Here is a 22851-nt window from a genome sequence, read left to right as displayed (position 1 = left end):
ATGATGCCACTGGCCTTTGCTTACAAAGATATTAGGCTATTGTTACCAGCAAGATTGCCTCTAAATTAGTGAAAATGCAGCTCCTTGGAGGTGTGTGGTGCCTCTCTTTACAAGCTGAACCTTGAGAGACTCCCTGCTTTGAAGTCTGAGTTAAAGCTTAGATGAGGCTGGAGAAACAGAAATCACAGTGCCAAGAAAAGTGGAGTACAATAGGGTGGGTAGCAAGTCCATCAGCACCTTGCTGGATGGACAGCACCCAAGGACGCAAAGTGGCTGTTTTTTTCCTGGGACTGTGCTTTTTTGTTCAATGCACGCATATCCAAAAGATTATTATGTCATTACATCATTATATAATAACTGAGTGGTTAAAATGGTGATATGTAGCTGTTACTATTATGTTGCAAAGTGGTTAATGGGGTGCAATGGGAAAGGCGGAAACGATAAATTTCCATCCCCCAAAGACATCTGTATAACTTGTCTCCACTTCGTTTTGAATGCAGGTCATTACTGTGCATACATTACACTAAGTTAAATTAAGCTGTCTGTGGAGATATCATTTGTAAAAATAATTTGCTATTTAAAAGAACTAGTTAAATTGAATTCATAAAGGCTAACACTCTTAAGCCAACTTTATTTTTAGTTGCTAAATTTCACTTCGAAATGCTTGAATTTTTAAGTATGCTTTTGTTTTAGCCTTTTTATTAAGAGAGAATAACAGATATGGGAGATAAAGGTTAGATAGGAGTTTCTATTTTGAACACTGCTGACAGGTTCTATGGAGTTTTTCCCTCATTCTCACAACAGTCTCTTAGCCTCCTGTGTGACACTCGAGACCATTCTTGATCTAGCTTCAATCTCCCTTTCCAGTTCATCTTCTACTGGTCTATACCACAGGCTCTGTGCCAGCTAGACTCTTTACTATCTTTCAAATGTATAGTTAGCTTTTCTGCTTCTAATGCTTTCTCTTGCAAAGGTTCATGCTGAAGAGTTTAATCTCTTGAACTAGACTGCCTGGGTTCAAATCCTGATTCTGCAGTTTACTCTGATATATTTTTTAAAGATTTATTTATTTATTTGAGAGAGAGAGAGAGAGAGAGAGAGTAGGGGGAGATGGGGAGAAGCAGAGGGAGAGAGAGAGAACCTTAATCAGACTGAGCCCCATGTGGGGCTCCCTCTCACAACCCTGAGATCAGGAATCAGCGATCACGACCTGAACAGAAACCAAGATATTTCTCTTCAGGAGTAAAATAATTCATGAAAGTGCTTAGAACAATGCACAGCACTATTAAACCCTCAGTAAATGCTAGCTCCTCATTTATATAACTGGAGCTCATAATACTCCCTACTTAACTCAAAGTATATCTCTTCCTTGAGGCCTTGCTTGATCACCCCATCTAGCAATGTGTTCTTCCACTTGGGAAATCCCTAATACTAACAGTGTTTCTTTGGCAGGTTGTTGATGTTCTTTTCTCATGCTCATGTTTCATGGCCACATGCTATAGTTTTCACCTAGGTATTTACTGAGCTCCCTTGGCGTCAGGCCTTGTATGCATGACACTTAGACAAAGTTTTTTTTTTTTTTTTTTTTTTTAAGATTTTATTTATTTTAGAGAGAGAGAGAGCATATGAGTGGGGGGAGGGGCAGAGGGCAAGAATCTCAAGCATATTACCTGAGATCATGACCTGAGCCACCCAGGGGCCCTGGAGGCAGGTATTCTTTTTTTATTTTTATTTTTTTTAAGATTTTATTTATTTCTTCATGAGAGACACACAGAGAAGCAGAGACATAGGCAGAGGGAGCAGTGAGCCTGATGTAGGACTTGATCCCAGGACCCCAGGATCATGACTTGAGCCAAAAGCAGATGCTCAACCACTGAACCACCCAGGCATCTCAAGGAAGGTATTTTTGATCTCACTTGACAAAGGAGCAAACTAAGGCTTACTCAAGGCTGGACATGATTGCTGCCTCAACTCTCTTTCTCTTATCCTAAAAAACATGGGGTGAGTCTTATACTGTGGTAGAGTCTATGCTTCCATTCAGCTGGGAGGCATTCAGTTTATTTCTGGTGATTTGATGGACAATATGCAATTTGGTTGCCTAAGTGTCATTCAGTGCTTATGGTTTTGATTATTTTGATGATAATAATGGTATTGCACAAGATTTTTTGATGGGCCCTAAAAAGATAGACTGTAACTTATTCTTCTTGGGTTGAACCCCATGAGAATCTAAAAATACAAATCACATTTATTTTTGCCTTAACTGTTCCCTGCTGTTGCAAATATGGTTAGATGAGGAATGTCAGAACCCATCTTATTATCAATGCAGGTTTTGTCACAAAGGAGACTTTCTCATGATTCAGTACCAGCTAATTGGTCTGCCAATGGCTTTCTTTGTTAGGTAAGTCATTTGCTCCATTGTTGACATGATGCAAACTGTTCTCTACCCAAGGGGGAAGCTCCAGTGGGTCTGACATTCTTTCAACCCTTAATCAAGATGCTATTAAGCAGCTGACGGCTTACAGTGAACAGGGATGAAACTGTATTGGTTTTGTAAGCAGCTGGTGGAAAGAACTTGATGGAGCTTTGGTGATGTATGAATGCTTCCTATTTTAGAGTGTGTGCATGCACGTGATGCACAGGCAACTTCTGTGATTTCTAAACTCCTTGGACATAATAGTTATATCTTTACTGAGACAGAAATCTTAAAGAATCAGGCCCTTCTATCAACAAATACTTCTTGAATTTGTATTATGTGCTAAGTATTGTTCTAGGTACTGAGGATACAGCACTGACAGAAATAAACTAAAATTCCTGCCCTCTAAAGCTTTCTCTCTTGAAGCTTTTTATTATGGAAAAAATTTCAAATTTATGCAAAAGAAGAAAGAATAATATACCCATCATTCAGCTTTAATAATGATCAATATTTTGTCATTCTTGTTTCATTTTTCCCTCCCACCATACACATACTTTTTAAATTGAATAAATTTGACATGTAACATTGTGTTAGGTTGTATACTGTATTATTTTGATACATTTATATATTATAATATGATTGCCAATGTAATGATATTTGTCACATTACATACTTACAGACAATATTATTGTCTATATTTATTACATTGCATATTAGAACTCTAAGACTTATTTATTATTCATTGTAAGTTTGTGTCTTTAAACACCATCACTCTTATTCCCCCACTCTACCCCTGGTAGTCTCTAATTTTTATAGTTTTAACTTTTTTAGATTCTACATAAAACTGATATTATACAGCATTTGTCTTTTTCTTTTTGACTGACTTTGTGTAATTGCTCAAAGTCCATCCATGTTGTTGCAAAGGGGAGGATATCCTTCTTCATGCCTGTATAATATTCCATTGTGTATATGTATCACACCTTTTTTTATCCATTCATCCACTGATGGGCATTTGGGTTGTTACCATCCTGTGGCTATTGAGAATAATGCTACAAAAAACATGGATGTGCAGATATCTTGTTGAACTCCTGTTTTCATTTTCTTTGGATAAACCCAGAAGTAGAATTGCTGGATTGTATAGTAAACCTATTTAAAATTTTTTGAGGAACCTCTATATTGTTTTCCATACTATTTGGACTAATTTGCTTTTCCATGACATGCTTATTTTTAATGGGCCACTTTAAAGCAAATCCTGGACATTAAACATTTAAAATTTTTTAAAAAGATTTATTTATTTATTCATGAGAGACACACACATACACACACAGAGAGAGAGAGAGAGAGAGAGAGAGAGAGACAGAGGCACAGGCACAGGCAGAGGGAGAAGCAGGCTTTATGTAGGGAGCCTGACGTGGGACTCGATCCTGGGTCTCCAGGATCAGGCCCTGGGCTGAAGGCAGCGTAAACTGCTGAGCCACCCAGGCTGCCCCTTAAACATTTTATCATAAATACTTCAGTATGAATCTCTAACAGATAAGGACTTCTTAATAAAAACATGATCACAATATTATTTTTATACCTAAAGGAATTAACAAGAATTTCTTGATATAATTTAATGTTCAGTTCAGGTTAATTTTCTCCCAATTCTGTCAAGAATTTTTTAAGATTTTATTTATTTATTCATGAGAGACACAGAGAGAGAGGCAGAGACATAGGCAGAAGCAGGCTCCCTGCCGGGGCGGGGGGTGGGGGGGGGCGGAGGCAGCAGGGGGAGCCTGATGCGGTACTCAATCCCAGGACCCCGGGATCATGATCTGAGCCAAAGGCAGATGCTCAACCACTGAGCCACCCAGGTGCCCCTCTCAAGAATTTTTTTTACATTTTGTTGCATTCTGATCCAAATGCTCTACACATTATAGGTTGTGGATAGAGCTCTTTATCTCTTTTGATCTATACCAGTTTCCCTTAGTTACTTTTTGATTGTAGGAATAGGTTATTTGCCCTGTAGAAGTTCCTACGTTTTGGATTTGGCTTATCGTATCTTCATGGTGTTGTTTATGATATTCCTTTATGCTTCACATTTTCTATAAAATGATATTTATATCTAGAGGCTTGGTTAAAGTATGTTTCAATGGGGGGGCTGGGGACATTGGAACTAACATCTTAGCAGACACTGTCTTCATGCCATTACTGTGTGTCAGAGATGGTTCTGGAAGTGTCTTGGTGGCCCAAACTTTGAGTAGCCAGTGTGAAAAATTTAGTTCTTGGACTGACAGTTTTCATACTGATGCCATGAAGCACTCCCTTTGTCCTTCTTCCTTTATGTTGGCCCATAAGGAAGACTTTTTAAAAATGTGGTTGTGTCATGTGGTGTTTGGGAGTGGCATCAACTGGAGGACCTGCTTCAGGAATGAGTCGAGTTTGAAACCCTCACTTGTTAGTGTCTTTTGGGGAATTAGATTAACAAGAGACTCTACATTAGGCCAGTTGAGTTAGAATATATGAGGGAGTCTCTAGGGTTTATTTTGTGAAAGATATTCAGGACATTCAAACATGCAACTGGGAATGAGAACATGGATTCAGATAATAAGGCTTGTCCCCACCTGAAGCTCTGAGAAAGAAAAAGAGCTGGGTCAGAGGGAAGTGACCCTGGGTCACAGCAGTAGGAACTTCCTGGAGTCTCTGGTGACTATTGATTTATAAGGACTTCAGTGGTATTGATAAATTTCTTCATCAGTAAATGATGTCAGGGGTAGGGACATCTTGGCATCTCAGTGGGTTAAGCATCTGCCTTCTGTCCAGGTCATGATTCTGGGGTCCTGGGATCGAGCCTGGCATTGGGTTCCCTCTTAGCAGACAGTTGGCTTCTCCCTGTCCCTCTGCAGCTCCCCTGCTTGTGCTCTCTCGTGCTGTCTCTCAGATAAATAATAAACAAAAATCCTTAAAAATATATAAATAAATAAAAAGAAATGATGTCATGAGCTTTTTAAAAAAAATGGGGGATGGGACTTGGTTTGGGAAATCCAGAACTATGAAGGGAAGGAAGATGACTCCAGTGAGCAAACAGAAGAATCAAGCTGTCATTTACTGACACGGAAAGGTTGTGGGGAAGGGTTCTATTCTAAACATGCTATATTTGAGATGCTTATGATACGCTACAGATTAGATGTGGAATAGGCAGTTGGATACATGTCTGACGTTCAGGGCTAGAGATAGAAATTTTGGAATCATCAAAATAGACACGGCATTTAAAGCCATGGATTGGATGAGATCATCTAGTAAATGAGAGAATGGCTTCCTGGAAGTCACCTGAAGAAGGTTACAAACAGGGCACCTGGGTGGCTCAGTCAGCTAAGTGTCCGACTCTTGGTTTCCACTCAGGTCATGATCTCAGGGTTGTGAGATTGAGCCCTGCATTGTGTTGGGCTCTGTGTTCAGCAAGAAGTCTGCTTCTCCCTCTCCCTCTACCCCTCCTCCTGCTTGAGCTCTCTCTCTAAAATAAATAAATGGATCTTTATTGTTTTTTTAAAAAAGATTTTATTTATTTATTCATGAGAGACAGACACATAGGCAGAGGGAGAAATGGATTCCCTGCGGGGATCCTGATGCAGGACTCGATCCCAGGATTCCGGGATCATGACCTGAGCCGAAGGCAGATGTTCAACCACTGAGTCACCCAGGTGCCCCAATAAATGAATCTTAAAAAAAAAAAAAAAAAACCAGAAGATTGCAGTTTTTCTGAGGCATACATATCTCTAGATTGCTGAGTCATAAGGCATGCTGATACTTTTTTTTCTGTAAATACTGCCAGATTGCTCTATGGACTGTATTTACCAGTTTAAATTCCCATCAACGGTGCAGGATGATTCCCATTTCCCCATATTTTTGCTAATATTTGGGATTATTTTACTAATTTTTGCCAGACGGATGGGTGAAGCAGGGGTTGTTGGAACTGGCTCATGAGAGCAGACTGGACACATTTCTTCTGAACTTCTTGTTCAATGGCCTCATGCTGGTAGCATGGAATCAGGAGGGGTGAGAGTTTTTGCACTGTGGAAGTTGGTAAACACTAAAAATTAGCACTGCCCCATCCCCTACCCTGAGAGTGGTTTTTTTCAATATAGCAGCATCCCAGTGGCTATAGGTAGTACCATACTGTTTGCATTTCTATTCTCTCTGGGTTTGGGCATCTCTCCTATGCTTGTCTGCTATTCCAGCTCTTCCTCTGTGAACTGCCAATTTCTATCCTTTTCTCATTTTTAGATTGGATTTTCTGACTTTTTTGTTGACTTGCAAAAGTTCCATTACATATTTCAGAGTTAATCCCTAGCTGCTTTTGAACGTATCATATATCTTCTTCCAAATTGTCAGCTGCTGTTAACTTTTTCTTTTTTTTTTTTTTTTTTTTTGCTGTTAACTTTTTCTATGGTATTCTTCACAGGAGAAAAGCCTTAATTGTGATGTAGTCAAATCTCCCAGCCTTTTGTTTTAAGGTTTGGGCTTTTGCAGTCTTGTATTTTTTTTTTAAAGATTTATTTATTTACTTATTTGAGAGAGAGAGAGAGAGAGAGCAGAGGGAGAAGTAGACTTCCTGCTGAGCAGGGAGCCCAACACAGGACTTGATCCCAGGACCCTGAGATCAAGACCTGAGCCAGAGGCAGACACTTAACCAACTGAGCCATGGTGGTGCCCCATGCAGTCTTGTTTTATGAAGTAAATCTCTACCCTATATTCATAAAGATATTCACCTACATTTTCTTTTCTTCGTTTCAAATGTAGGCTCTTAATTCACCTGGAGTTTACCTTTGCATATGGTGCACATATAACTAAGCCAGTTTCCACAACATTTTCTAAATAATGTATGTTTTTCTCATTGATATGTGGTACTACATTTATATGTTGAGGTCTCATGGGTCTGCCTTTGGGTTCTCTATTTCACTGTTCTATTTGTTCCTGTACTAGGACCACATTATTTTTTATCACTATGTGGTACTAACAATATTTGGCAGGGCAGGTTTCCTCTTTCCTCTTTTTGTTGCTTTTCAAAACTGACTTAATTAACTATTAAACACTATTTTTTCCTTATATATTTTATACATTTATTGAACTTCCATAAAATCTGAGTTCCCGTTGGAATTTTGGTTTATGTAACACTGAATTTAGAAATTAAATGGATTTTTACCTCAAGACGTCCTATCCATGGCATATCTTCACTTATTCAAACTTCTTTTACATCCTTATAATTTTAACATTTTCTCCATAAAGTTCTTGCAAGCTGTCAGGTTAATTCCTGGATATTATGCTTTAGAGTTTTATTGCCATTGTGAATCTTATTGTCTATTGCATTTCCTGGTTGCTTACTGCTGACGTAGAGGAAACTACTTTTAGCAATTGATCTTGTATTTGGCAACCTTAGTGAACTCACATATTACTTCTAATAGTTGAGTTTGTTAGCTTTTCTATGCTGATGATCATATCTGCAAATATAAAGATTTTAGGGGCTCTACCCAGTGTTCTGATATTTTGCATTTAACTACTTCTGCTAGTCGGGCTCCAATTTGACACCCCAGTTCTGATAGCTGAATGTCTTTTGTGGTCTTCATGTCGCATATGACCAGATTCTGGAAACTGAGTCCTTGTTTTCTTCTCCTGTGAATGATATAGTATCCTGCCTGATATCTCAGTCCACATAAGCGCAGTGACTCGGTCTTCTTTTTGCCTATGTCTCCAACTCTTCTCATGGCTTGGGTCCTGTTAGCTGCTGAGAAGCCTTTTTGATGCTGACTTTCTGTCGGTCTGAATTTCTGAATGATTCATGCTGTTTCAAACAGCGTTTCTGAGTCCTGAATGCCCAAAAGGACATGCTGTGCAGGTAATACAAAATAGGGGATCAATACAGGACTTTATATCAGACAGAATTAGGTTTGAATCTTTTCCCACCCCAGGGTACATTGAGCAAGTTCACAACCTCCTGGAGTCTGCTTCTTCTTTTGTAAAGTGAATGCAAATAAAATCCCATAGGTAAAGGGCCATGTAGTAGTCAATCAGTAATGCTCCTTATCCGCATTGGTGCTGATCATCAATGCTGATCACCTCCTGGGACTGGTGGTTTATGCTTCATTGTCTAGGAACATTGCCATGCCTTCAGATATAATTGTGCCTTAGTAGGCCCAGCTGGACCATATCCCCATGTGCCTTCTCATCCCAACAGATGGTTCAAGTTCCAGGTTCTGGTCCTATATCACTGCCCGGTCCAACTCTTGTTAAATGAGCAATACCTGCTCATACCCGTGTGAGCCCATGGGGTATTCTCAGAGGCATTACCCCATAAACCACCTTGATGATGGTTTATGGTGTAAATTCAGTTTTTTGGATAAAGGCAACCAGGTGAGTAGGAGACTCTCTGCCCAGTGGCTTGGTATCCTGGGAAATTACCTCTCTACTATTTTGTATTTGGGTGTAGCAGAAAAAGCTAGTAACTTGGCTGGTTCTTTTTTTTTTTTTTAATTTTTTCTTATTTATTTATGATAGTCACACAGAGAGATAGAGAGAGACAGAGAAACAGGCAGAGAGAGAAGCAGGCTCCATGCACTGGGAGCCCGACATGGGATCCGATCCTGGGTCTCCAGGATCGCACCCGGGGCCAAATGCAGGCGCTAAACCGCTGCGCCACCCAGGGATCCCAACTTGGCTGGTTCTAACAGCAGTTAAAAACAACTCACCTATCCACACCCTGTCACCTGTTAATGGTGGTATCTCAGAGGGATAATTTAAATCAGCAATAAAAGTGAACTGTATACCTCTAGAAACTTCACCAATAGTATCTTCTATTACATACAGACCTTTAGGGTTTTTTGTGGCTCACTGACAATAGGACTCATTTACAGTTGCTGAAAGCCAACTAAAGGTAGATTGCATTTCTTCTTCTAACCAGTTAAAGAGGTGGTGGGGCCAGACAAGAACAGCAAGATGAGAGCAGGGAGAGGGAGGTGGAACTGCCAAAGAGAGGAAGCATCTGTGTCACATTATGATCCCCAAGAGTGCATGAAGATGCTGAACTTGCAGGGACAGTGGAGCTGGCTGCTGACCAGGGACTCTGTGGGATGATCATGGTGTTTAAATATTGCAAAAGTTCTACAGATTTCAGTTGACAGTATGCTCCACCTGATTGAACAATGTAATGTGACTGCTGCAAACAACTATTTTGATATTTTGGGCTATGCTAATAGAAGCACAGGACCTAGAAAGAGGTGAAAGTTTCTATCCTCTGCATGCAACAGACAGTCTTGTTCATTTGTGAACTCTAGACAAGCTGGGGTGCATCCATAAAGAGTCCTTTAACATGCTGGTGAGTGGGATCTTGATCATGTCTTATAAGGAGCAGTCTAAGACACAGAGAATGCTTGTCCTGGATACCTTGGTTTGGAGCCAGACATGATCTGGAGATCCCCAGGTTAGAAACTCAGTAAGGAGGAGATGCAGAGAGATGGATTTAGCTCAAGGTAGGAACGACTTGTCGACAATGATGATCGACGATAAAATGCTTTCAAAGGAAGCGAGTTCCTGGTTACAGGGAGCATTCAACTATAGTCATTTGATGAAATGATGTTGTAAGGGAGACCCAAGGAACTGGAAGGGGGCCTTGTGTAGTCCCTGGAATCAGTGATTTTAACAGGAAATGATGCTCTGGTGTGCCCCCAGCACTTAGCTTTGCTCCTGCAGAGACACAGACATTATTTCATTCAATATCTGCTATTGCCAGGCACTGTGCTTGGTGAACACAGAAGTACAGTGTAGTAATCTGTATATCAGAGCCAGAACAAGAAGGCCTCAGAGAGAGTTGCTACGGTGTAACACTAGTGATTCATTGTTATAAAACTCAGTCGGGAGGAAACAATGGACTCATTAAGTTCCTTCATTAAGGGGACTCATTAAGTGTCAAGTAACACCTTCCCTTCACTTAGAGGACAGAGAACCAGGATGTCAGCATTTATGTCTGTTTGTTGTCACAGTGTCATCATCACCTTCTGGCTCTTGGGGGATGGAGACAGGGACCAAGAGAGAAGAAGGTGAAAAATGAACAAAGCAGTAGGGGAAATAAAGTTCTGGGATGACTGCTTGATCCCCTCTTCTGCCTGTACACTGACACCTTTGGGTGGAATTATTCAGCCTGGGTATATACTATCGACTAGGCATTTTATGGTTTAAGACCCCCAAACAGGTTAATTGGCCGATGGACTTACTCTGGGACAAGCACCGGCTGAGACCCAGGGAAGCCCGAGCAGGTAAAACGCCAGCCGCGCCCTGGGGAAGTCCGCGGGGCCTCCGCAGCCGCAGGGCCTAGCCAGGGGCTCTCCGGGAGGAGGCCGAGAGCGCGCCCCGGGCTGCGGCCCCCAAGCTCCTCGCAGCCCGGGGCGCCGCGGGGTTGCTCCCAGAGCCTCCCTCCAGCTCGGGGGAAGTACCGGGGCGTCACTACCTCCACGCAGGCTTAACCCCTAGCCGATCCTGATCCGGAGGCCCAACCTTGCGTGGGCCCGGGGGCGCAGGCGGGAGGCGCGCGAGTGCCGACCGTCCCGGCGCGTGCGCGGGGCTGGGGCCGAGGCTTGCGCGCGGCCGGGCTCCTGCACTGCGCGCGCGCCGACCCCGCGTGGGGCCCGGCCCGGCGCGCGCGGAGGCGGCGGGCGGGAGGGGCCGGGCGAGGCGGAGGAGCGGCGCGGCGGGAGCTCGGCGGGAGCTCGGCGGGAGCTCGGCGGCCGCTGGACACGGTCGCTGGACACGGTCGCGGCGCGGGGCAGCGCGCCTCTCGGCCTGGCCTCCGCGCCTCTGCGCTCGCCGCCGGCCGTCCCGACAGGACCGAGGAGCAGGTGCGGCGGGAGCGCGCGGGGCTCGGGGCCGGCCGGCGCGGGGGAGGGGCGCGGGCGCCCGAGGGGGGCTGGCTGCGCGCGGAGGCCGGGGCCGCGGGCTCCCAAAGGCCTCCCTGGGGCGGCGCGGCCCACCCTCGGGGACGTGCGCTGCCCCCTCCGCCGCTCGCGGGCGGCTTAACTTTCGGAGGAAGCAGGTGCGGCGCGGCGTCGGGGCTGCGGCCCCCGCTCTGCCCTGGCACGTGGGGGGGGGTGCCACCTCTCCGCCGCCCTGGCACCTGGGGGGGGGTGCGACCCGCGGCCCCCTGGCACCTGGGGGGGGGTGCGACCCGCGGCCCCCTGGCACCTGGGGGTGTGTGTGTGACCCGCGGCGCCCCCTGGCACCCGGCCGGCACCTGGCACCTGGGGGGGTGCCCCACGCGCCCCTGCGCTGCGCGCGCTGCGCCGCCCTTGCTCGTCCCGGGGCGAGCCTCCGCACACCCCTCGTGCCTCCCCCTTGCTTCCGAAATTGTTTGAGACCTTTTGGGTTTCTTAACGTGCCAGGGGGAACGCGACGCTGAACCAAATGACTTTGCTTCCCGGCATTTGCCGTAGTCCGGCGATTGCTTAATTCCAGATCGTGGGAATTGGGAAGGGAAGTTGGGGGCGGCGGGGGTGGGGGGGGGGGACACTTGGCGCCCAGACCTGCCCTAAACACACGTGGTTTTAGACCCTCATCCTTGTAGATTAGATTGATGGGTTTATAACGTCAGCTTTCTTTTAGATGTCAGCTTGTTCATTCACCCAGAGACTAGAGAGGCAGTTTGGATTTAAACTCGGAGACAATGTTTTGATATGTATCAGAGGATGGTATTCTCATGGGTTACTAACTTACTCCGTGTTCCCAGCTAAGCTGTGCTTTATCAGTTTGTAGCAACATCATAGTATCAATCGGTGCCCTTGAAATATTTCAATAAAGAAACATCCCCCAATTGTACTTCATTTTCACACTGGCGTTTGTCACTTAACGAGTCTTCTGCAAAATTTAAAGCAAGTTCGTCTAAATGGCGGAAGATCAGGTGGTGTGGGACGTGGAGCAACTATGGATAGAAAGCAGAGAGCTGTAAATGGTAGAAGTCTAGCTTTCTACATTTTTATTATGGGGAACCCTCCCGGTTCTATCTCATTTTGCTAACGTTGATGCGCATTGTTAATACTTTCCTTTGATAATGGACTACGTGTGCTGTAAGATTAGATCTTGATGTGTAAGGCATATTTTTATCTCAATTTTATAGAAGATTTAGCAAGTGGTATATTATTTGTAGTATTTATTTCGAATATTTCAGATTTACCGGGTACAGTTTTCACTAGCAGGCCTTTTAAAAAAAGTGATATTTATATGGTGTCTTTCATTGTTTATAATGACTCTATAATTGAAACATGCACTAGTGATCTTTATGTTAAAGAATCAACTCTCTCTGTTTAAACCTACAAGTATCTGGTGACTTGTAGGCTTATGGTTCCCTTGTTAATTATGTATAATTAACTGTGCTGCTGTTGGCTTGCTTTGTTTGTTAACCTTTGTTTCTTGTTTATTTTCTCATCCGGAGTTTGAACAGCACTGTTTTCTTTCAGTGATATTCAGTAGAACTTTCTGCAAGGAGGGAAGTATTTCTGCACTGTTTCAGCAGGGTAGCCACTAGCCCTGTGTGGCTTTTGAGTACTTGTATGGGGTAGAAAAATGGAGGAACTTATTATTTTGTTTTTTTTTTAAGTTTAATGTAAATAGCCACATGTGGCTGGTAGCTACCTGCTTGGACAGTGCAGATATAAACTCTTCTCTTAGTCCTTCAGGAAGCTTTCACTGGGCTTCTTGAACCTAGCACTTGTTAAAACTATACAGTAATTACAGTTTTCTTATAGGAATCCTATACTAGGCCCCAATCCATGTGAGGACAAGGGCATACCATTGCTATACCTAGCCTAGGAGTTAGTATTTGTTGAGTGACTTAATGAATTTCTTGAGGGCAGGTGTCTTTTATAATCTTTCTAGAGCCAACTAAGCATCAAATACTGTAAATATCTGTTTAGTGATTGAATAGATGTGTGTACGTAACACATAAATGGGGTAACTGGAGATGTGACATTTTCATATTTTTTTCTTATCTTTTTTTGAAGTATAATTAACACAGTGTTGTATCAGTTTCAGGTATGCAGTAAAATGACTTAACAATCACTGTATTACTCAGTGCTCATCACGATAAGTGTATTCTTAATATTCTTTATCCCTTTCACTCATCCCCCACTCACGTCCCCTCTAACAACCACTAGTGTTCCCTGTTTTTAAGAGTCCGTCCATCCTTTCTTCCCTCTCTCCTTCCTTCCTTCCTTCCTTCCTTCCTTCCTTCCTTCCTTCCTTCCTTCCTTCCTTCCTTTTGTTTCTTAAATTCAACATATGAGTGGAATCATATGACATTTGTCTTTCTCTGTCTGACTTATTTCACTAGGCCCATCCATACTGTTGCAAAGGGCAACAATGACTGAGTAATATTCCCCCTCCCCCACCCCCAAACACATCCCACATCTTCCTCATCCATTCATCTATGGATGAGTTGCTCGGGTTGCTACCATATCTTGGCTATTGTACATAATGTTGCAATAAACATAGGGTACATATAGCTTTTTGAATTAATGTTTTCATTTTCTTTGAGTAAATACCCAGTAGTGGAATCACTAGGTCATATTGTAATTCTATTTTAAATTTTTTTCTATTTTTAATTTTTAAAGGATACTTAGAGATATGATTTAAATGCTTATTTTGGTTATAGCACTTTTTCCTGGAATCTAATGAACATAAAGACTCCTGGCAAGATATGATATGAAATTGAATGGAAGGGCCTCATGATTTGAACATGTGTGGATACAGCTTAGATATTCTCTTAGTTGAGTAGCTCAAAGATGCTGCCCTTGAACCATATTCCAAATAAAATTGAGACTTTCTCTTGATTTTAGTGAGGTTCCTTAGTGAGGCCTACTAGCCCTGAACCACTTTGAAGAAGTTAGTGGGCATCTACACTCACCACCATTCTGTGTTAGGGCATGGGCTGGGAAGCCTTAAAAAGTCATATATATTAGAGCCATGTTACAAGTTGCATTTTTTTCAGAGCTGATTTGAGGTATAGAGGAGGGTGGGATTCCTGTATAAAACTTTGATTTATTTGATTCTAGTTTGACTGAGTTTGATAGGATCCTAGGTGTCTTAGATTGTTAGATCCAGAGATTGCTTTCAGTAAGGATCCTAAAACTTTACCAAAGTTTTTAGAGGTGTGCAGTTTTCCTAAGTGGGGCAAAAGGTAGAATGTTTAGTTTTTCTTTTTTAAAGATTTTATTGATTTTTTTCATTAGAGACACAGAGAGGCAGAGACATAGGCAGAGGGAAAAGCAGGTTCCTTGCAGGGAGCCCTATGCAGGACTCGATCCCTGGACCAGGATCACTCCCTGAGCTGAAGGCATACACTCAACCACCCACTGAGGCACCCAGGCATCCCTGTTGAGTTTTTCTTGAAGGAAAGGAAATGGGACTAGGGAAAAGTACAAAGAATGTTCAGTACAGTGATCAGGTAATATTGTAGCTTCTCTGGGCTTGAAGTATTTAGCATGTAAAATGAATTTATTATATCTTGTTGAATGAATCATCTTTCTACCTTGAATCTAGGATTTGATTATTAAATATGTGTAAGACACTAATCTAGCTCCTGTGGCAGGTGACAGTTGTGCAATATACAGTTCTTTAAGGATCTCAACAGCCTACACAGAAATGACAGGTGGTCTCAGGATCACTTTCAAAAAACATTTTTGGGTGAGAAACTCTGCTCTTTGAAAGGGAGGTTTTTAAAGGTGGCATCCTCTTGACCAGCTCAGAAAGATAGCCACTTAATATAGGGATTAGGAATATAAAAAACATGACTGAGTTCCAAAGTATGATTGTAGGAGAATTAGGAATATGGGCAATCCGGGTGGCTCAGCAGTTTAGCGCTGCCTTTGGCCCATGGCGTGGTCCTGGAGACCCAGGATTGAGTCCCATGTCGGGCTCCGTGCATGAAGCCTGCTTCTCCCTCTGCCTGTGTCTCTGCCTCTCTCTCTCTGTCTCTGTCTCTTGTGAATAAATAAAATCTAAAAAAAAAAAAAAAAAAAAAAGGAATATAAAAACATTACTGAATTCCAAAGTGTGATTGTCATCAGATTAATCTTCCTAAAACACAGTTTGAATCAGGAAACTCTCCTTTTAAAAAATCAGGGGTTTCCAGTGCTTATGGAGTTAAGTGGTTTGGTCTTTGTTTTTTAAAGATCTTATTTATTCATGAGAGACGCAGAGAGAGGCAGAGATATAGGCAGATCGAGAAGCAGGCTCCCCATGGGGAGCCTAATGTGGGACTCCATCCCAGGCCCCTGGATTCATGACCTGAGCCAAAGGCAGATGCTCAACCACTGAGCCACCCAGGTGACCTAAGTGGTTTGGTCTTTGATCAAGTGTATAAAATACTCCCAAGTGTAGTTCTAAAAGAAAAGTTACAGCCTTACCACCTACACTGTGCCTTGATGTGCCCAAGTTCCAGCATAGTTCCTTTAACATGCTCTTCTTTTAAATTTCTGCCCTGGTTTTTTGCCCATTCATCTTTTAAGACCCATCTCTGGCAAAGCTTTCTTCACTGTACCATTTCTGATCATCAGGAGCGCCCATGGCAAATGTTCCTTGACCTTCTGTTTTGGAATGTGTCCCATTCTCTCTCACCCTCTATGGTTATTAGTGCTATTTTTATTCACCCTCGTAGATGGTAAGCTACCGAGCAAGCGTGGGCTGTTACTTTTGTATTCTCTCAAGTATCTATCTAGAATAGTGTGGTGCCTTGTACATAGTGGTTCTTTAATAGCTATTAAACCTTGTTTCTGTCCCTTGACTTTATCTTTTTTTCTGTGTAAAAAGGTAAGTTTTTAGTAAAGTACTGGGACAGAACCCATGGCAGAAAGCACTGCCTGTGTTCCTCAACTTTGAAGGAAGCTTCATACCGTGTATAGAATATTTTGCCCCAATTCGCTGCCAAGGAAGCAGAGGCCAACAAGTAGAAATCCTGAGTTAACTTTTAGCACTGGGAAGCCATAATATTGAAGAACGGCTGTTTTCAGGATGTGTGTTACTTTTTGGAATTTAAGTATTTGAAGATCACCTTGCTGTGTGGTACTAGTCCCTTGTTATTTTCCCGTTTATGTGGCAGAGTTACTATTAAAATGATTCAAATCATTGAGTGACAAGTAACTTTAGCATCTAGGAGAACCTGAATACCTTTAACATAGTTAACACTGGATTAGCTTCTTTAATATAGAATATGCATGCATCATATAAGCATGCATTTTATGAGAAAAAAAAAAAAAGAAATCACTTTACCAGTTCCTGCTGGTCTTCAGAAAACACAAGAATCAAGTTGGACAGAAACCAGTTAGCTCAGAGAGGTGACTGTTTCTTCGGAGGAGGGTGGTTATGGTGGGGGTAAAGATGGTTAAGTTAGAGACAGGACTAGTTAACTAAGTCTAATAGAACACACAGTAATACCTAGCATGGCATTATCTGGTGGCATAAGCTATCAGTTAACTATCTTGATTTATTCTTTCTACTACAATGGCCTAAATTCATTTTTATTTAGTTTTTAATACAGATTTTTGCTTATATTTAAAACAGACACAGAAATTCATAATATTTCAGATTTTAAAGATTTGATACAAAAGAAATTGGATGCTTTTTACCTTTATAGTTCAGTTTTACTAACATTTTCTCCACCTTCTGTGCTGTTTCTATATGAGCTAGGCTGCAGCAGCCCCCTTTAGAGCACATTTAGTCTAAGCTCTCATGTTTTCTGGGAAAAAGAGGTAATATAATTGCTGTGGTTTACAAGGCATGGCCTTCTAACTTCTGCTCGGATAGACTGAATAGGTCTTATACATTGGTAAGAAGTGAACAATGGCAGTAAGCTCTTAGACCCATATTTGTACAAGCTATGTGATTGATTTTTCAGGAAGGTTTTCTGGGATGTCAGAAAATAATGAGAACATCCTAAACTAGATTGTTTTCATGTGATGATGAGCACATGACATGAGCTATTGGATGATAGATAATATAACCTGTGTCAGATCCCATGATAGAGATATAGCTACAAGGAATGTTATATCCCTTTGTTACTGTGAGTAAAGAGAAGTTCATCCATTTAGATTAACTCAGCATTTTTTTTAAAATTTTTATTTATTTATGATAGTCATACACAGAGAGAGAGAGGGGCAGAGACATAGGCAGAGGGAGAAGCAGGCTCCATGCACCGGGAGCCCAACATGGGATTCGATCCTGGGTCTCCAGGATCACGCCCCGGGCCAAAGGCAGGCGCTAAACCACTGCGCCACCCAGGGATCCCTAACTCAGCATTTTAAAAAAGTTTTCATCTATTATTGGGAAATACATAGCTTTTTATGTATTGAGACTTCCCAAGCTTTGAGTAAAAGGATTACGTGTCTGTAAGAGATGTGTCAAGCAACATATATTCTTCAACAACAGTTTGCTGAAAGGAAGTTTTGTTTTCCCCTTCCTCTCTAAAAGAGATTTTTGAAGGTTGAAATTTACAATGTCATTAGATTGGGGTACCTGGCTGGCTCAGTCAGGGGAGCATGCAACAGTTAATCTTGGGGTAAGTTTGAGTCCCATGTTGGATATAGAGATTCCTTTCAAAAATAAGATCTTAAAAAAAGTTAATAGGTTATATATTAAAAGAAAATAGGCCTTTTTTTTTGTGATTGAAGGCAATCATTCTATGTTGCATACAAATATAATAGATACACTTTTTTCTCCCTCTCGTTAAAGGTGGCTTTCTAGAAGATGACCATAGAGGACCTTCCAGATTTTCCAGTAGAAGGAAATTCTTTGATTGGAAGATACCCATTTTTGTTTCCAGGTTCTGAGACACCAGTTGTTTTTTCCATATCTGCAGCACCCATGCCTTCGGACTGTGGTATGTCAGGTAGCAGTGTGTGATTTCCTGTGACCTGGAGACTTGACTTTTGTCTTATAGCATTTGCGTTCATAATTTTTCCTAAAACCCTTTGCCATGGTTTTCATAAAATTGCTAGTTTTCCTTTTTCAAAAATACAATTGCTTATTGCCTTTTTCTGTGTCTTAAGCTAAATGCCTTATTTTGCTGTCAGCATTTTTATTATGTAAAAACGTTCATTTTAAGCACCATGATGGATTTAGAGGATCTTATTTTTAGAATGCAGTAGTGCTTAGACATCTAGCATTCTTTTGCTATTGATAAATTTATTTTGGTTAAATATTCTGACTTGCTTAAATATATTTATTAAGACAAAACAAAATATTGTGAGTTAGCCATCATCTCTAAGGGCCCTGCTGTCTCTGAAATGCTAGGACCTAACTTACCAAATAATCACTGCTAAAATGATCCAAATTTGGGTGACAGTGTAACAAGTTATGTGTTTCAGTACATAAGCAAGCGTAATTTGGGTCCTGTCTCAGTTGTCTTCCATTGTAATTACAATGTATACACAAATATAATAAAACTTAAAAAAAAAAAAGCCATGTTACTTAGATAGTGTGAGACCTTTCCCTGGAATATGGAGAGGGATTGGGTCATATTTCAATCAGTTCACTTAAATCTCCTTTATAAAATGTAAATTTATAACTACTCTAGTTTTTACCTATTTAGGCTTATTTTCCCACAACTGTATTTTACAGGTAGTTTATAAAGGAATAAAAGAAAACCAGTAGATAAATTTGATAGGTTTGCTACATTTTTAGTTTATTTAGAATTTTTCAAGTCAAGTATTGGGTCATCATTTCAAATTGTCTTTGGAGGCAGATATTATGCAGTTTCTATTATTTTTTGTTAGTTTTTGGTTTGGAAATGCAATTTTTAAATATTAGTAGATACAAAACTATTAGAGAATTTTTCTCTTTAGTCATATCCATTCTAATAATTACTCATTTCCAAGTTCAGATTCTATAGCAGCTTACCTTGCAGTCATCAAAAGTATTACATAAAACCTGTGCCTAGATCATGGGAATTATTCGCATCTTTTACAAAACGTGGACTGGGTTTGTTTTCACATATAACAAAATCAATTATGTGGGAAAAACCTTAACTAAAGTACTTTGTACCTTGCTTATGGCACTTATTTCATTCTATCCCGAGTCATAATTGTCTTATTTCCTTTCCTAGACTATAGCTCTTTGGGATGGGTTAGCAATCAATCATGCTTTGTTTTTATCTTATTAGATCACTTATATTAGGTCACTAATATAGTGATCTGCTGATTAGCTACTTAGTCAGTGTTTGTTGAATAAATATATTGAATGTAAGATGATAATGGCCATTGACCCCTTTGTATAACTGAAATTAAGCATTACCTGTATGCTTTGAATTATACATTCTTAGAATGTACCTGTAGGTCAACTTTCCCTAGTCACTTCTTAGTCTAGAAATTCTGTTTTCAGGATCTCTGACAAATAACCACTCAGCCACTTGGATAACTTCATTAGTGGGAAACTAATAGTCCATTTCATGGTTAAAAGGTTTTAGTTGTGATATAATTGTTTTTGTATCTAGACTCAAAGTATGTCTCTGTGAAACTCTGCCCAACCAGTACTAGTTTTTGATATGTGGAACACACTTCTTTATAGGATAGCCTTCATATTTGGAGATAATTTGAATATTTTTATTTAGCCTGTACTTCCTTAGGCTTCATCAGTGCCTCGGTGTCAGGATTTCTGGGTCCTTTCATCCTAGTTGTTGCCTTCTTATAGGACAATATAGTCAGTGTCCGCTTGAAAAGTGGCATCTTGAATTGTATTTACTAGGTATTTATTGAGGGCCTATTATGTGCTAGGTACTGTCCCGGATGCTGGGGATAGCACAGGGACCAAGGCAGACATTTTAGTGGGAGAAGAAGATAAGCAAATTAATAAACAAAACATGAATATTACAGATTTTAATGAATTTTGTGGAGAAAAGAAACGAGGTGCTATGATAGAGGATATTGGAGCAGAGTGTCTATTATAGATGAGGTGGTCATCTGGAATCAGAAGAAGTTGGTCACAAGAGGAGCCTGGAGAGAAGTGTTCCAGGCAGAAGAATCCTAAATTAAAGGCACAGAGTTGGGGGGAAAAACTTTGGTATATCCTAAGAATTAATGGAAGGCCATTGTGGCTGAGAAGCAAAGTGGTTGAGGGGCAGAATGACAGGAGAGGAAGTTGGAGAGGAAGGCAGGGGGCAGATCATGCAGGATTATTTAGGCCTTGGTAAAGAATTTGTATTTTATGCTGAGCCTAATGAGGACCATTGAATGTGAGACAGATTAAAACAAGAAACAAGGACAAACCAACTTGCACAAACCAGAGCTTAAACGTGCAGTTCAGTGTTGATTCTCCACGTGGTTACCCTGCAAGGCAATAAAAAGATTTTTGGAATCTTATGCTTTGAATGTCCTCAGAGCCCGTTTACACAGAACGTATATCAAATACGTTATAATCCCTATGACACGTTGTTACTATTTTTCCTAGAGAATGAGTTACTTCTTAAAGGGATTGAAGTAATAGCAACACATCCTATTTGCCCATGTAGTTACCATTTTCCAGTATTCTTTATTATGTTGTGCAGATCTGGATTTCTAGTTGATATCATTTTTTTTCTGCCTGAAGGGCTTCCTTTAACATTTCATGTAGTGTGGATCTGCTTTTGGGGATTGCCTGCAGTTTTCAGATGTCTACTAACATCTTTATGATACCTTCTCTTTTGAGGAATATGTTTACTGAGTATAGAATTCTAGGTTAATAGTTCTTCTTCTTTCAGTGCCTAAAGATGTTCTGTTGTCTTTTTACTTGCATTGTTGCTGATAGGAAATCTGCTATCATTTTTTGTTTTTCTGAATGTAATGCAGCTTTTTCCCCCCTCTGGCTGCTTTTAAGATTTTCTCTTTTATCATTGGTTTTGAGCAATTTTACTATGATGTTTCTTAGTGTAATTTTCTTTATGTTCTTCTGTGTGAACAGAAGAAGGGTTTATGAAGCTTCTCGGAACTGTGAGTTTCAGTTTTCATCAAGTTTGGGTGATCATTATTTCTTCAAATATTTTTTCTTGCCCCTGGCCCTTTCAGACACTCTGGTTCCATGAACATTAGACCACCTGAAGCTGTCCCACAGCTCACTGATACTTTTGTCATATTTTAAAAATTCTTTTTGTATTTCATTTTGGACAGTTTCTGTTGCTGTGTCTTCAAGTTCATTAATCTTTTCTTCTCCAATGTCTGATCAGCTGATGATCTCATCCAGTGTAGTTTTCATCTTAGATGCTGTTTTCATCTCTCAGGTTTGATTTGGGTTTCATATCATCCATGTCTCTAACCTTTTGAACATTCAGAATAGCTGTTTCAATGTTCCTTTCTGTTAATTATACTTTTGTGTCAACTCTAGGTATGTTTCAGTTGGTTATCCCTGAAAATGGGTCATCTTTTCTCCTTTCTTTGCATGCCTGGCAATCTGTGATTGGATGTCAGACATTGTGAATTTACCTGTTGGGTCTTGGATATTTTCCCATTCCTGGAACTATTCTTGAGTTTTATTGTGGGATGCAGTTAAGTTCCTTTGAGAGATTGACCCTTTTAAGTCTTGTTTCATGATTTGTTAGGTGGTTCTGGAGCAGTGCTAATCTGGGACTAATTATTCGTCACTCTTCAGTACTCTACCCAGTGCCCTGTGAATGTTTTTTGTCTTTTTTTGGTAGGGACTGGCACTATTTTATTTTTTAAATTTTATTTACTTTTAATTTAAATCCAATTTAATTAACATATAGTGCATTATTAGTTTCAGAGGTAGAATTTAGTGATTCATCAGTTACATATAACGCCCAATGCTCATTCCATCAAGTGTCCTCCTTAATGCCCATCACCCAGTTACTGCATCCCCCGCCCACCTCCCCTCAGTGTGTTTCCTATAGTTAAGAGTCTCTTAGGGTTTGTCTCCCTCTCTGTTTTTGTCTTATTTTTCCTTCTCTTCTATGTTTGTCTGTTTTGTTTCTTAAATTCCACATGTGAGTGAGATCATATGATATTTGTCTTTCTCTGACTTATTTTGCTTAGTATAATACTCTCTAGTTCTATCCATATCATTGCAAATGGCAAGATTTCCTTCTTTTTGATGGGTAATATTCGTGTGTGTGTGTGTGTATACCACATCTTCTATATCCATTCATCTGAACAGACACTATTTTAGACCTTTTATGAGCACTGGGCTCTGATCTTTTTAATCCTTTAGGATGGTTCTTTCTCTTACCTCAGGTGCTCCTCATAAGCATATGTTAAATATTCAAGAAGACCCTCCATAGATTTTTTTGGGTTCTCTTGCTGTGTATCTCTCTCCTCTCTGATGCTCGTCCCTTTGCACTGTTGCTCCCCTGACTTCCTTGGCTCTCAAGTGTTGTCTTCTCAACTCAGAGAGTCTTCTGCACTTCTCTTGGTTTCCCCCTCTCTGCACTGAGACGTAGAAACTCT

General features: G+C 40.9%; 1 protein-coding gene and 1 long non-coding RNA gene across 15 annotated transcripts in view; one reads left to right on the top strand and one right to left on the bottom strand.

The window, feature by feature from the left end:
* The window catches only part of CLIP4 (CAP-Gly domain containing linker protein family member 4), a 100091-nt gene that overhangs the window by 6000 nt on the left and 71240 nt on the right, over positions 1 to 22851 (top strand). For 13 of the 14 annotated variants that reach the window (XR_013349495.1, XR_013349494.1, XR_013349493.1 and 10 more), the window contains exon 2: positions 18155 to 18302. Coding sequence is in view for 8 of the 14 variants with exons in the window: in XM_077843721.1 (XP_077699847.1) it covers positions 18170 to 18302 (133 nt within the window). In the remaining 6 variants the exon portion in view is untranslated. Of the gene's footprint in view, positions 1 to 11126; positions 11278 to 18154; positions 18303 to 22851 lie in introns of those variants that run through there. The other variant, XR_013349491.1, reaches the window with a different exon arrangement.
* Positions 6768 to 10912, bottom strand: LOC144324689 (uncharacterized). Its single transcript, XR_013390119.1, has 2 exons — positions 10657 to 10912; positions 6768 to 10129 (listed from the first exon to the last, which is right to left on the bottom strand). It is a non-coding gene; the product is annotated as an uncharacterized LOC144324689 (long non-coding RNA).

Source organism: Canis aureus, chromosome 12 (genome assembly GCF_053574225.1).
Source record: "Canis aureus isolate CA01 chromosome 12, VMU_Caureus_v.1.0, whole genome shotgun sequence".
In the NCBI taxonomy this organism is placed as follows: Eukaryota; Metazoa; Chordata; class Mammalia; order Carnivora; family Canidae; genus Canis; species Canis aureus.
This window is presented reverse-complemented; position numbering and strand designations above follow the sequence as displayed.